Raw genomic sequence first — 14,250 nt, 5'->3', positions numbered from 1 at the left:
CATATATATGATCAATTATGACAAAAAACACCAAAAAACTGTTAATTTCATTTTAATGTACTTATAAACATGTTGGAAAAGTTTATCACTCAACAAGGGCTAAAACAAAAAAATAAAAAATCTATTAATTTAGAAACAAACAGATCTATATCTGCTGATTGAAGCCTTACCATCAGATGGTTGTACCATTTGTCATTTGGCTTTCATTTCCTGAACTTTTGCAGTGATGTTTGAAACCTGCTCATACACATCGAGCACACATTGATCATTGAGGGGAAGCCTACAAAGATGGAATAAAAAGGAAAAAGGGGGGTAAGTAATTGAATACATTTTGAGAGACACAAAGTCACTCCCTTCTTTATTTGGATAATCCTGATTCATGTAAGAGAAAACAGATTGTCAAATGCTGAATCTTTGTGGAAAAAAATCTTTAAAATTTAATGGATAACATTACATTAACGCGCTCAGTCAAGAGCTCAATTTTCCTTTAACGTTCATATGATCTGCACTTTTCTTTGAAGTGATTCCAGCATCTCTTTAACACTGAAACATCTCTACAGTCCAGTCCAGTGCTGATGAATTCTGATATTAAGAGAGTTTCCTGCAGCAGCAAAAGCTTTAACACATACTTTCTATGATAACTTCAGAAAGGTAAGTTATGTCGGTGCATATGTATGTCCAGTTCATACATTGGAATGTCTAAATGTGTTGTGCTACTCATTTCATTTCCATTTCACCATAGTGTAGATACAGCTGTTGGCGTTACGTTAGAAGCTGTAAATGATCTTACTCTGCATTTAGGGCGGCATTAATCGTATCACGCCTCATACAGATTAAAGCATCCCAAAAACAACTCTCAGCAGCTGCAGCAAAAGGAGTCAAGATTCTCATGAAGGCACACGCTGAAGCTTGTATTTGTCCATTTTGCAGGTTTTTCAGCACAGAGTACTACAGGCACGTGGTTTAGTAAATTTGGGTCTTAACTGATCTGTTTTTCTGCTTCTGTCTATTTTCATTATTCTCAAGACGGGGAGATAAAACCAGAACAACCTGAAGCGATGTCTATGTTTGTGCTCTGCAGAGACAGCCCAAGCTGTTGGTTGTTTTCACCTAGTTTAGGTCAAACTGAACACCTATTAGTTGATCACTTGACCTCTTAACCTTATGCTGTTTTGCCTCTTATCCTACGCATGTGATGCACACTTTAACAATGAACACTTTACTTTTGAAGTGAAACTAAAAGGTTTCATCCATATATCCTCAGCAGAGGCAGCAGCAAAGTCACTGCTAAGACTAGCAGGACTCAGACGTCCCTTAGAAGAGGATTTACAGGAGAGAACTGATGCTTTGTTGAAAAATTAACTGCGATATATGTGAATTTCTTTCTTTCCTTTCTTCTTATAGAGACCTTGTGTGAAATGCAAAATCGTAATCATATATTCACTAAACATGGATCAGTATTCTCAGAGAGGTTTAAAACTTCTCCAAAAATCTGCCCTCCCAGTGCATCACTGTATTGTTTCACCTCTGGAGAAATGTTCTCAAACTGAAGGTGATCTGCAGGGCCGTGCAAACAGCTAAATAGAAGCAAAGACTTCACTTAAGTGCAATAAAATGGAAAAGCTCTGCAGTTGTTGAGAAGAGAGGATACTTTTGAAACATTTCTTCCAGTCAGTTAAAATCGTGTCTGGTTTTTCTTTCCTGTTGGTGTCTGATCAGTTTGATAGACTGTAGTAAAAGGGATCTGTGATCATAACTACTGCCGGATCAGTTACTCGAAGAAGGCCGATGAAAAACTGATAGGTTAGCACTGATAGTTGGCGACCACTTTAAGTTTCAAACCCACAAAACCAAGGCTGATTCCAGTTCTGCTGATTAGTGCTGCTGAGTAAATCCTCCTTTGCTCCACTGGCGCAGTGCAGTCAGGATTCACAGTGGCTTTTTTGGGAGGAAGAGCATTTTAAGAGTTTTTTCTTCTGCTGGGAGACTTCTTAAAGGTCATCCGTGCGGGCGTGGCAGCCGTCGCAGACTCTGACCGGGTGGTCCCAGCCTCTGGAGGGGACAGGCTTGATGTGTGTGGAGCAGGGACCACACACCCCCTGTCCACAGGCCCTGCAGTGGTGCTTGGACATGACTGGAGTGAAGGTTTTAGAGCACTGATGGCACCGTGTGATGTCCTGATCTGGCACCCAGTAGTCAGGTCGAGCCGCGTCTTTCACTAAACCTAAGGGGAGGGGATGATGAAGTCAGGATTTCATTCAGGGGTTGTTTTTTAATATTCTTGATGAAACGTGTATCTCCTAACATAGCAAATAATAAATATAAACTGTATTAACATTACAGGATACAAAGCTTCTTTAAAAGTCAAGTGTCAATCTCCAAACTGCTATAATATTTTCATGGGTTGTAAATGGTACACATCTACTGTGGGGGAACCACTGAATCAGAGTGACCCACTTGTTTTGTAGTCGACATTAGTTTGGAGCAGAAAGGTGACTTGCTCTTGATTTTCTGTATGAATACAGACTGTCAAAGCAAGGCCTCATGGTTCTCCTGATTTTTGGTGGTTTTAAGGAGGGGGTGTCAGAAAGTTACCGCCATATTGCACTGTATTACCATCTTAAGCGCACTGCAAAAGTTAGTTTGTGATATGCTTAAGGTTGGGTTATGAAAATCATGGCAACCGTGTAAGAAAAGCCCATTTACTTTGATTTATTCAAACTTTGCAGACATAAAACTTCAGTGTGTTCAACAAACATCACAGAAAATGAAATCCCTTCAACTAAGGAATAATGTGTCATCAGCTCATGTTAAAAAAATGTTTGACAGAAAAATGTAGCTGCACTCACAGAGAGGGTAGTCCACAGCTGTGGTGACCATGTCCAGGGTAGACTGGGCCACCTCTGTCACTCTGCGAGCTATCAGACCTCGAGGTTCCACCTTACACACTAATGAAGAGGAGGGTGAAAAACAATCAGAATATTAAACCAAACGTTAAGGGTTATTCACATTATATTACTTATACAGGACTTTTTCCAATGCACAGGTCAGACTCGTTAGTCTGTGCTTAAATGTGCCACTTTTTCTTCAGTGCTTCTTACATAATGCTGTCTGTAAAAACAACATTTTACAATGTCAACAGCTGAAAAAAAGTTAGACATCAAGGTTTAGATTGGTTCTGAAATAGTACTGATAAATGCAACACTTTCAGAAAAAACGGAAAGAATTTGTCAGTTACATTTTTAAAAAACAAAATTCAAAGTTGACCCCTCCTCTGTCTCAATGCCATAAAAGACTCAACAGATGAGTGTCTTGCTACTGCGCTGCATTGCATCTTGAATAATGTGAATTTTACTATCAGAGTTGTAGTCACGTCCCTAAAGTTCAAGTTCATGTGGTCTTTGGTCCACAGTGTTTAGGGTCTGAGTTCAAGCCCCCAAAAACGAGGTCAAGCAGAGACTAAATTAAGTCCCTAAGAGAAAATTGATTCATGGCACCTTTTTAGTCATCCTGGCAGGAACTGATGCTGAATAAGACATAAAGAAAACTTGCATGTGGGTCCAAGTCTGAAAGATCTGTGCCTTGGCCCGAGTCAACTCATTTAACAAAACCAACTATGGGAAGTACGTCATCAGTGTCCTTACATGATCCAAAGCTTCCAGCTCCAAAGGATTTAGATAGAGACTTAAGATAGATAACTACTTAATTTAACGTCATTAAAACTTTTAAGTAAAGGTGATGTAAGACGTTGACAAAAGTTGAGCTCAAAGCAGCAGAAAAATCCACATTTCATGCTGATGCTTTCTTGTGTTGCTCAAAGTTAGGACGCAGCGTTCCTTTTCTACTGGCATGCAGTCGCCACTTCTACAGAGTTTCTTTCTCACATTCTGCACAGTTTTTTTTTGGCTGTGGGATCCTCATCCACTGTAAAGAAGACTATTTCAGCAAAAAAAGGGAACTATGTCAGAACAAAGAATACCCTAAAATAAAAACAGCACTGTTACCTCAGTTTGTATGGAGCCATAATGGATGATTAACAACAATCACTTTGTGCATTGAATTAATTAATACTTTGAGGACAGAATTTGGTTCAGTCCCTGCTCTGAAGGAATCCAAATCCTCTGAAGGAAAGCTTTGTGTTCAATGAAAACTAGATTTAATGTAACACAGACTGTCTTTTCACAAATACTTCCTCACCCTGGCTGTTGGTCTCAACTGGTCCCCCCTGTCGGTAACAGGCCTTACACACCCTGACAGGGCCACTGCCCCAGCCCCTTTCTGGCACCGGCATCCTGTGACTGGAGCAGGGATGGCAGAAACCCTCACCACATGATCGGCAGTGGTGCTTCCTCTCCGCCTCCACAAACACCTTCTGACAATCATGACAGGCCTGAGGGGTACAAAGGGAGGGGGTTAGTGATAGAGGGCTAGATGCAGTCAAACAACTTCTGTGCATTCATGCTGTCATTCTACAAAGCTGATGTGCTTTACAAATTAGCTCCTAGTTATCTAAAGTGTCCTGCAGCATCTGCTGTTTTTCTTGGCTTCATACTCACAGTGATGTCTGCGTTGGGTCTCCAGTACGGTGGCGCCACCTGGTCAGTAAGCCAGGCAGTGACAGCTTTGGTGGGGCCGGTGCTGTACTCAGACACAGACTGAATCATGTAGTTCATCCCGTCCAGGACCCTCTGGGCTGCGTTCTGATGGTTGGTCAGGTACATGCCCGCCTGAGAGAAGAAAGACAGATACAAGAGAAGAATGTTTAGGAATTTTAAACTGGATTTGATTTGACAAAAAATAATAGTGACAGACAGATAAAGGAGACTGACTGAAACAGACTCAGGATCAAATTCTATTTACCCATGCAGAGACTGATGATTACTAACTTTTAGGTGTATATTCTGGTGTTGATGTAATGGGAAATGTTTTGCATTCTGCTTTTTTAAAGTTTTTCATGATAAAATGTTTAGTCAGTAGAACATGCACATCTCCAGTTAATCCAAATAAATTTTTAGAATGGTACAAATTTAATTTTTAGGCTGTCTGTGTCAGGTTTTTGCACAAATATAACCAATGTCCACAAAAACTTTTCAACAGTGTCAGAGAATTAAACAGAGAATTAATCTCAATCCATAAAAAACACATCACATGACCTTTCAATCACTCTGGTCATTTGTTTGCACATGTTAGAAGAAGCACTCAAACTTGCACTAATCTCATTAGGCAAAGCAAACAACACTTGAGAAGTGACTCTTTTGCACCATTAACACAAAGGACGCTGAGGCATCTTAAAGAGCAGAATGTAAATGCACATGATGAATTAAATGGTAACCCATGGCTGTTTTTTTCCACAAAGAAACATTAATAAGTTAAAGTGATAAAGACACATCACCACTATAAGCAAAAAACATTTAGGAATATTTGTCTCAGTTATTGTTTAAAAAAAGTCTGTTTTTGCCGTAAACAGAGCTTTGAAGTCTAAAAGTCTCCATCAAAGAGCTCTGACACATCAGTGTAGCTTAAATGATTTCTCTGGCTGTGAGACAAAGGTAAGTAGACTAATGATTATCCAGTGAATACCAAGTCAAAGCAACCAGTACCCAAGAACTGAAGTAAGAAGAGGAGGAGAGTGGAATACTAACCCCCAGCCAGACATGCTTGACCTCAGATCGCACCACACTGCTCTCAGGGTCCTGGTTCCCCATCCAGTACTGTCTGCTGCGGTAGATCACACCACAGCTGGCACACTCCAACACATAGCTGGGATAGAGACAGAGACAACATGAGACACTGGTGTTAAAGGTGATGAAAGATGTGTGAGTGTGAGTGTGTATATATGTACATATCTACATACCCCGACCAGGCGTATTTGGCCAGTCCATACCACGAGCTGTCAGTGGAGGCTGACGTTTTGGGAACAACCATCATCTCTCTTCCGCCTTCATAGCACCTCTAAAGACATGAGGCATAAAAAAAGATGACAGAAAGAAAAAATGTCAAGGTGTCCTTCATTAAACCCACCGGTCTAGAGGAGCCAGGAAAAAAAAGACTTGTCCTATTTTGAGTTATATCACTGCACACTAAGAAAAGCTGCATAGTTATCTGTTAGTGTTTCTGAATGAGTTACTAAGTGAGCTTCAATATTAATAATTCACATTCATTTTTCCAGGGGAACATATTTCTGCCCAGGTGTCCCTTTAAATTTGACCTAAAAACACTTGATGTACCAGAATTTTTAAGGAAGACATAACCTAAAGACTCAGAAGGTAGTCGATCATATCTGACAAAGAATCAAAAACCCTGAGAACCATGAGTCTTAGACGTAAAACATGAGTATGGGGGCATGTTGGAGCCTGATTCGTAACAGAAACCAAAATGTAAATAAAAAAGATGAAACAAAACCTAATTCATAATGTAAAATAAGTGCAGAGCCCGAAATGTCATAAAAAATGTAATAAAACCCAAAAGTAACAATTTGTTACATTTTGGGCAAAACTTTATGTTTGAGGCTCAGCATCTTGTTACATTTTGGGTGTCTTGCATTTTTATTACAATTCAGGCTCTGCATTTTTGTTACGTTGCCGACCAGTTACTACATTTCAGGTTTTATTACATTTCAGATTGGTGTTACATTTCAGGTCATTGTTGCAGAACAGGCTACAACAAAAGGTTTTAAAGGACTTAGGCTTGACAGTATCAGACGTAAGACTACTCACTAAAACTGACATCATAGTAAACTCTATCTGGCTGACAGGGCTAAGAGCTAAAAGCACTCACCTTACAAATCAGGACTTTGTTGTTGTAACCGTGTGAGTACTGACACAGACCATCTGCCATGTGGGGGACTTTGTCTCTAATGTGGTTCATCCCATTTTTACAGCGAATCCTGGAGACAAGAGGGGAAAATAAAAGCTTTGTAAGACATGAAAGATGCCAGGGGTTGCTATAAACAAATAAGTTGACACCAAATAGTAATCTAAAGATCAGGGTTTCCCCTATAAAAAAATGGCACCGGACAATGTGACCGGCAGGTTTTCAATTTACCGGACAAGCGTTTGATTTCCCGGTCAAATATTATCTGAATTTATTGAGCTTAAATGCTGCAAAGTATACCCCCCCAGCTTCCGTGCGGCTGGGTGTGTGTGTGTGGTGTGTGTGTGTGTGTGTGTAATACTTTCCCTCACCTGTCAAATTTTGTGCGGACTAAATTTCAATAGAGTGGTAGGGGAATTTATTCAAAGATTTGCCCAAAGATCAGGACATATATATAAAGTCTACTCGCCTGCAAAGCCTGTAAAAAAAATCTATTCCTATTATTAAGTGGGGGTGTATTTTCAATCGATGTAATCTTTGTCGCTATACATGACAAAGCGATTTAAAAACATAAATAATTTGGTACTAGAAACATTTGTTCTATATTCAAAGTAAAGTTGTGTAACAACCTGAGTGGACTGATTCCAAAAACTGATTATAAAACCCTGCACTGTGCGTCAATGGGTAATGAGGAGTCAAACAGCGGAGTCCCAAGGACAGCTCCCGAATAATGACAGTTAGGATCCGCACCTCGACAGCAACTATGACATTTGGGCTCTATAGGGTGATCTGTCACTGCATGAGTGAGTAGCCCCATGGAAGTTATATTTTACAAGTCTTCACATTATTTACTAATGAAATTCATTAAGGCAACTAATTTGGTGCTTTTAAGGTCATGCCATTAAGTTTACATGGATCCTCACGTTTACGTTAAGGAGCAGACTTAAAATGATACGGCGTACATATAAGAATAATATCAAAGCATGTCAATTTATAAAACTTTCTTTTAAAGCAAAGGCAATATCAAATAAAATGAGTGCCATCAACTGACTCAATTAGTTAACTAAAATTAATATTGTACAGCAGAAGCTTCCATTCGGTCCGAAATGACTGACTTTTCCTTTTCTTCAGACATCATCTGCTGCAGCCTTCGGGATTTCAGCCTTACCACCATCTTTCTCCTCTGAACTTTTTTGTTAAGTTAAACAGTTTTTAAGTTTCGCCTGTTTCGACATGTGTCTCCTGCTGTATTGTTGTTGGTCTGTGCGCTTTGTCTGAGTAAATGAAGCCAGTGCTACAAGTTTAGTACCGCCTGAAAAAAATACAAAAAAAGTTGTGTCTCACACAGACCAGGCCTATCCATAAAAGATAAGAGGGAATAATCATTTTTACCGGACATTTTGACCGGTGTAGTTGAAATATGTCGGACTTCGGCAGATAAAGTCCGGTAATTACCGGATAACAGAAAACCCAGCTAAAGATACTTCTTTTGATTTAAAATGATGTATGCAGATGAAATATAAAAGTACCTCAGTTTTGACTATAAGCAGTGTTTTAATGACCATATTCCTAACAGCGACCTTGCAGGTGAGATTAATATCAAACTTTGTGTTTAATTCATGGTAGAGTCTGAACATTATCCTGCTTTATTGTAATGAAAACTTAGATTTGTTAAATTGGACCATTAGTGTTTTTCTGTATGAATTCTACACAGATGCAGATACTAACAAAAGCACCTGTTTAAGCTCGTCCTCCTCCTGACTTCAGCATTTTCTTCTCACTTAACCGGTCCTGTCACACTGCCATACTGTGTTTGACACCTCCAACACCCATCATGTACAGCTCTTTTATAATGTGAGTCTGCAGCAGTGTCGTAACAAAGTTCAGGTGTCAACATGAGTCTGTATGTTTACTAGGATCCAACAATGTAATATGTGAATCACAGTGTGCGATTTTCTGTTGTGTTTTACATTTGTCTTGCGCCTCATGCTTGTCAAAAGACATGAAAGAGGAAAAACTACTGACTTAGAAAGCCCTGCAGAAGAATGTTGGTGCAGACTTACTTGCAGCAGAGGCAGACAGCAGTGCAAGTGAAGTACTCATCAGGGAAGAAAGAGTAAAGGGTCAACTTTTCATCTGACAGCTCTCCACAGAAACGGTCACTTAAGGCCTGTGGAAGCAAAGGCAGTTGTAGAAGATCACAGCATGAAACATTTGAGAGCATCAGGTTAACACAAACAAGGAGCAAAGCTTCCTCTGGCGCTCTGTGACAACTACAAAGTTCTGCTTTAAAGTGGATTTGACTCTGAAGGTGTGAGTTCAAAACTTACCTCCAGAGCGTGAAACACTATCCCAGGCTGCCGAGGGGAGCGTGTGTGAGTGTTCTTCACTTGGTGTTTGACGGCTTCCAGCAGCCTGCTGTAATCAGTGGGAGGTGTAATGGTCTGTGTGCCCACATACTGCACAGAGCTGAAGGCCTCTGTCCCCAAGCTCAGGTCATGAAAACGCCTCTGAAGCAGCGTGTCAGCGTGGCCGGGCACCTTCGAGTCTATGGAGGAAAGAGCAGCAAAAGGTTCTTTGTTGAACAGAAGAGCGAACAAAACGTCTCTTGAAAATGGTAAGAAGTGAAGCCTTTGAAATTCAGTTTTTGTGGGTTCAAGGCAGTGAGTGTTATTCTCCAGTCTTACCATGACCAAGCAGCTGAGTGTGTGTCGTCTCCTGGAAGATGATAACTGCAGGTCCAAGAGAAGACAGGGGCACATCCAGACCACAGCGAGTGGAGAGGGCCTTGAGCTCTGGGGTGAAGTGCTTCAGGTAAGCTCCTGAGGCACTGCTCAGGAACAGGAACATGTCGTTGTGGAGACGCTCAGCTCGCGTGCGATAAACAACGATATCAGACACCGCCAGCACCTTGAAAAGAAGGGGGAGATAATTAAACAGGTCGTTCTACATTTCTAGGAGAGTTTCGAGTTGAAGCGCTCACCTTTAATTTGAAGTTTACAGATTACGCTGCTAAACTGCAAAGCTTGCTCAAGAAACCTGACATTTTCATTGTAGATTTAGGGTGTTATGAAGCCAATTTTGATCTTCGTAAACTCAGGCTTTCTGCTTCAGGCTTTGCGCGTGCTGGGATAGATTGGAGGCAATCAGCCTGCCATTAGACACGTCATTGACACAAAAAGGAAAAATCAGCAGCTGTCTGCCTCAGTCGGACTGATATAATAGAAATGATTATACATTTTTAAAGGTTACTGCATTTAAGAAAAACAAAAACAAACAAAAAAACACTGAAGAAGATGTACCTCATACATTGATTTTACCACATGATAAACTCTCACTCCTCAAGTTTATTTCAATGTGATAACTACACACAGCAATATTCTAAAATATTAAAGAATCAGCTGATTGTTGGTGCAGTTCGAATAAATACATGAAAAACACTTGTCACCAATTCATGTCTATGCATAAAGCAAATTCCAGTGTCTATACATGCGGTGATTGTTCCTGTTACTGTTTGGGTGATCTGCAGAAATCAAAGAGTTGGTTGTGTGTTCCAAGGTCTCAGGGAAAAACAAATTTCTAAATTTTCACACTTCATTTTCTTTGCTACTCCCTTTGGACTTCCATAGTTCACAGCCTCATCTCTCCTTAACTTCCACCGGGACCCACAAACACCATGGCTGCCGCTGTTGATTAAGAGTTTGTTCACAAAAAAGGCACAGTCTCATCAATCACTGAGATCCAGTCAGATTTAGCACCAGACCTCGAACAAACCAGAGTCGCCTGCAAAGTTTGTTCCAAAGTAGCAGTATGACCAGTGGGAGAAATGTGTAGCACTACAACAAGTACAAGGCTGCTACAGCCCACTAACACCCACTTTAAAGCAGCCAACGTCAGCATAATGAATAGAAATCATTTTATTGTACCCTGTGTTTTACAAGAAAGGGACATGGTGGATATTAAGCTTGTACTGATGCAGTTGTGCTCCATATGGCTTAAAATATGATGCCTTTGTATACAAAGTATATATACAGTGGACAAGCCTGAGATTATTCACATGCTTAAAACTATCAGACTCTGGTATGTGCCGCCCAGCCGCAAGTATTTTGCCCAACAGGAGGGTTTAACACAAAAGTGAAAAGATTACTTAAGAGCTGAAAGGGATGTTGTTTTATTCCCTTACAACAGAAACATGGTCTGTGTCAGCCTCCAAACAGCCAATGAACACCTGATGATCACAAAGACTTGCTGATTGCTTCATAGCATAAAAACTAGTCCCAAGTTTATTCTAAGAGGTAGAAATTCTTTAAAATATTGATTGGAGCGTGGTGCAAAAAAAATTGAGATTTTATTTTTAGGTTACACCACCATGCCTTATGAGCTATTGTTACTTCTCAGCTTCATTCTTTTAAAGGGGACATATCATGCTTGTTTCTCCTTTTCACTATGCCAGACTAGGATGCCTGTGAAGCATTTCTGCTCTCAGTACAAGTCATTTAGTTCCTTCATTGCCCCACAATAGCATTCTCAATATCCTCAGTTTAGACCATTCTGAAGATCTCGTTGAAACGCTCCATTTCAAGAATGGCCTCCAGTAACCTCGCAACGTCACAGCTCTTTGTGCTCTGATTGGTCAGTTCTATCAGAGGGGCGGAGGGGGTAGAGCCAGGGGGCGGTTTTTGCAGCATGGCAGTATTTACAAAATCGCCACATTGAATGGAGCAGACCGAGCGAGTTTGCTGTTTGCCAAAACTTCACCGTAAGGCATTGATAGCACTAATAAAATGGTAGAGTGTAGGATACGTCCTTTTGTATTGGACCCCGAGTCAGACCCGGACGGTTCTGCAGCTCAGGAGGAAGAAAATCCACCTGGACACAGATCATCTCAGGACGCTTCAGTGTGGTGAGTCAAACCGGTACTGTAACATGTATAGTTTATAGGTTTATACTCAGCTCTTGGTGGGTGTATCCCTCGGTGGGGGTGTGTGCAGTTTAAAAAGAAAAGGTATCGAGCTTGTTTGATCGCTTGTTGCCAGAAAATTTGTCAAAGTAATATAAAATTTACAAACAACAATGGCCAAATTTATCAGTGCTCCTCATCTCAAAGTTAATAAAGAGGACTGAATTAAAGTGAGGTGTATATTATGTGACGAAGACAAACAGAAAAACTGCCATGAGTTACCTTTAGCAGCAGCCTCATTCTTTGGTTCTGATTGGCTGCAGCCCCCAACAGGCCCTCTGTATCCAGGGCAATCAGACTTAGGGCAGGGTCGTACGCAGCCCACACGCCCACTGTACAGGAGCTGGGGGACTTGGAGGTGTAGAACACAGTCTCGCCACCAAACAGGATGTGGTTGAGGGTGTGGGATTTGCCATCACCGGTGTTGCCAAAGATGGAGAGAACTTTAACCCCAGGCACGTCTCCGCAGCCAAGTTTGTCCAAAAACTCAGACTCGTCCCGAACCTGAAAGGGGGATCGACAAACCAAAAGCAGTTCAGAGACAGAAGACTGGACTTCAGAGCTGTCTGAACAAATTAATGACATCAGAAAATATTTGGAAGGACAATTTGAATTAACTGAAAAAACCTTTTGTTTCTACAATGATATGCGCTTTATATAGCTTAAGACAATACTTATTCATGACATTTAGTTGCCATTTTCTTCTGTCCCAAGTAGTTTTAAATATTTCTTTTAGATAACTTTTGAGATGGTTTTGGTCTGTAAAAATGAGTTGCAGTTTCAAGGTAACAAAGATATTTGGAGGGCTGTTAGCAGAAAAGTGTGTAATAAATATTACATCACCCCTAAGATTACAAACACTTAGCCCATAAATCTCTGCAATAAAGGCTCTGGTTATATCTACTGAGCTAAATTTCAATAAATGATACTCAAAAGACTGCTGTACATACATACATGTAGTTTGAAGTTTACAGTGAGCATTATTGGTTACACTTTGCCCTGCAGTCGTAATAACACAACAATAGGTTGACTCCCTGTGGGTCAGCTGTGCTGTATGACTCATCAGGGACTTTCCCAGTGTTAGCTGCTTTATTTTGGATGCTACGAGCGCTTGATGAGGACACTGTCTCTCACAACTAAGCTAACGTTAACAGCATGAACATCAAAACAAAGTTATTATGAAATGCAAATCATCAGATCGCAGAAGTAAGTGACATGAAAGACAACCTCTTACAAACTGTCTTTGTTGGGTTTAATAAAAACAACTTCACGCTGACTCGGTGTTTTAAGGCGAGTAAGCTCATGTAGCAGCACTGTAACCGCTATCGTTAGTGAAAACAGTTGGTTAAAGGCCTTTACTAGAGCGTGATTTCACTTCTCCTAGCCTAGCAGCTACATGTTAGCACCCACTCGATTAGCTCAGTTGAAGCTAACTTTACCTGCAGGTTCTCTTGTTCATCCACGAGCAGGAAGCTCCGGCCACCGTCTGGACACTCCTCGGCCTTCATTGGGCTGGTCGATATACTATCACCTTTGTTCAAGAGAATCTCTGACATGTTTTAATAGTTTCTCGTTATAACATGTTTGTGACGGTGAAAACGAAACTTCAACATGACTCCTGATTGACTGTCATTAACAACAACAGCGCGTGGACAGATGACGCTGCGAGAGGGAGGAGCCATAGAGCACGACAGCAGTGACGTACGACGCACAATGCGTAGGTTTGGTCTTTTGTCTGTTTGAGTAGCACCACCTTGTGGTCAAATAGTAGAACAACAAAAAGCCTTTAAATCAGCAAACTTGCACAATTTAGAAGAGAAGAAAGCAGAAATGAAATAATGCCACCACACTCACAGTCTGTATTCCAAAATACTCATTAACACCTTAAATCAATTATACAAACCACACCAAACTCACATTAAATTAGTTGCTACACCACGTGAGGCTAATAAATATTTATATTCATGAGCACCAAATTACACAACCACAACAACAACAAATAGAGAACCAAAGTATCTATATAACAGGCAGAGAGTGTTTTATTGGAGCAGTACTGCCATGTTAGAGCTGGTTGCTAATGTTCATTAAATATTTGTTAGCACAGATCTATAAATATCACATGTCACTGAATGGCTTTAGAGCGGCGCCACTGCTGCTAACATGACAAAGAAGAAGAGATTCTAGCATTGCCGCTTCTCCAAGAGCATCTTCTTTCATCCCTCCATTCCTTCACTCCTCCCATTGCTCACTTCTTTCCTTCCTTCCTTCCTTCCTTCCTTCCTTCCTTCCTTCCTTCCTTCCGTTCACCTTCCAGGGTTATATTGCTGATAGACAGTTTAAAGAATGACTGAAATAAGCCATAGTCTAACACACAATTATACATAGAAAATCATGTTAGGGTATCACTTTAAGCAGCTAAGAAGAAGGTAAAGAAGGATATGAGAAAGGAGGGAATTAAACTTGGAGGTCTGAGCAAA

General features: G+C 40.6%; 1 protein-coding gene across 1 annotated transcript; it reads right to left on the bottom strand.

The window, feature by feature from the left end:
- Positions 1-338: 338 nt before the first annotated feature.
- On the bottom strand, positions 339-13,885 carry LOC141798293 (zinc finger FYVE domain-containing protein 1). Its single transcript, XM_074680165.1, has 12 exons — positions 13,213-13,885; positions 11,996-12,277; positions 9,501-9,723; positions 9,144-9,361; positions 8,877-8,983; positions 6,778-6,886; positions 5,855-5,952; positions 5,643-5,760; positions 4,557-4,727; positions 4,198-4,390; positions 2,850-2,948; positions 339-2,224 (listed from the first exon to the last, which is right to left on the bottom strand). Exons 1-12 carry the CDS (start codon positions 13,327-13,329, stop codon positions 1,992-1,994), a joined length of 1,968 nt encoding a protein of 655 aa, XP_074536266.1. The 5' UTR covers positions 13,330-13,885; the 3' UTR covers positions 339-1,991.
- Between the last annotated feature and the right edge of the window lie 365 nt (positions 13,886-14,250).

This window comes from Halichoeres trimaculatus, unplaced genomic scaffold, assembly GCF_033239565.1.
Source record: "Halichoeres trimaculatus isolate MK-OKI-2021-1 unplaced genomic scaffold, fHalTri1.1 fHalTri1_scaffold_9, whole genome shotgun sequence".
In the NCBI taxonomy this organism is placed as follows: Eukaryota; Metazoa; Chordata; class Actinopteri; order Labriformes; family Labridae; genus Halichoeres; species Halichoeres trimaculatus.
The sequence above is the reverse complement of the archived record's forward strand: the minus strand, read 5'-3'. Positions and strand labels throughout refer to the sequence as shown.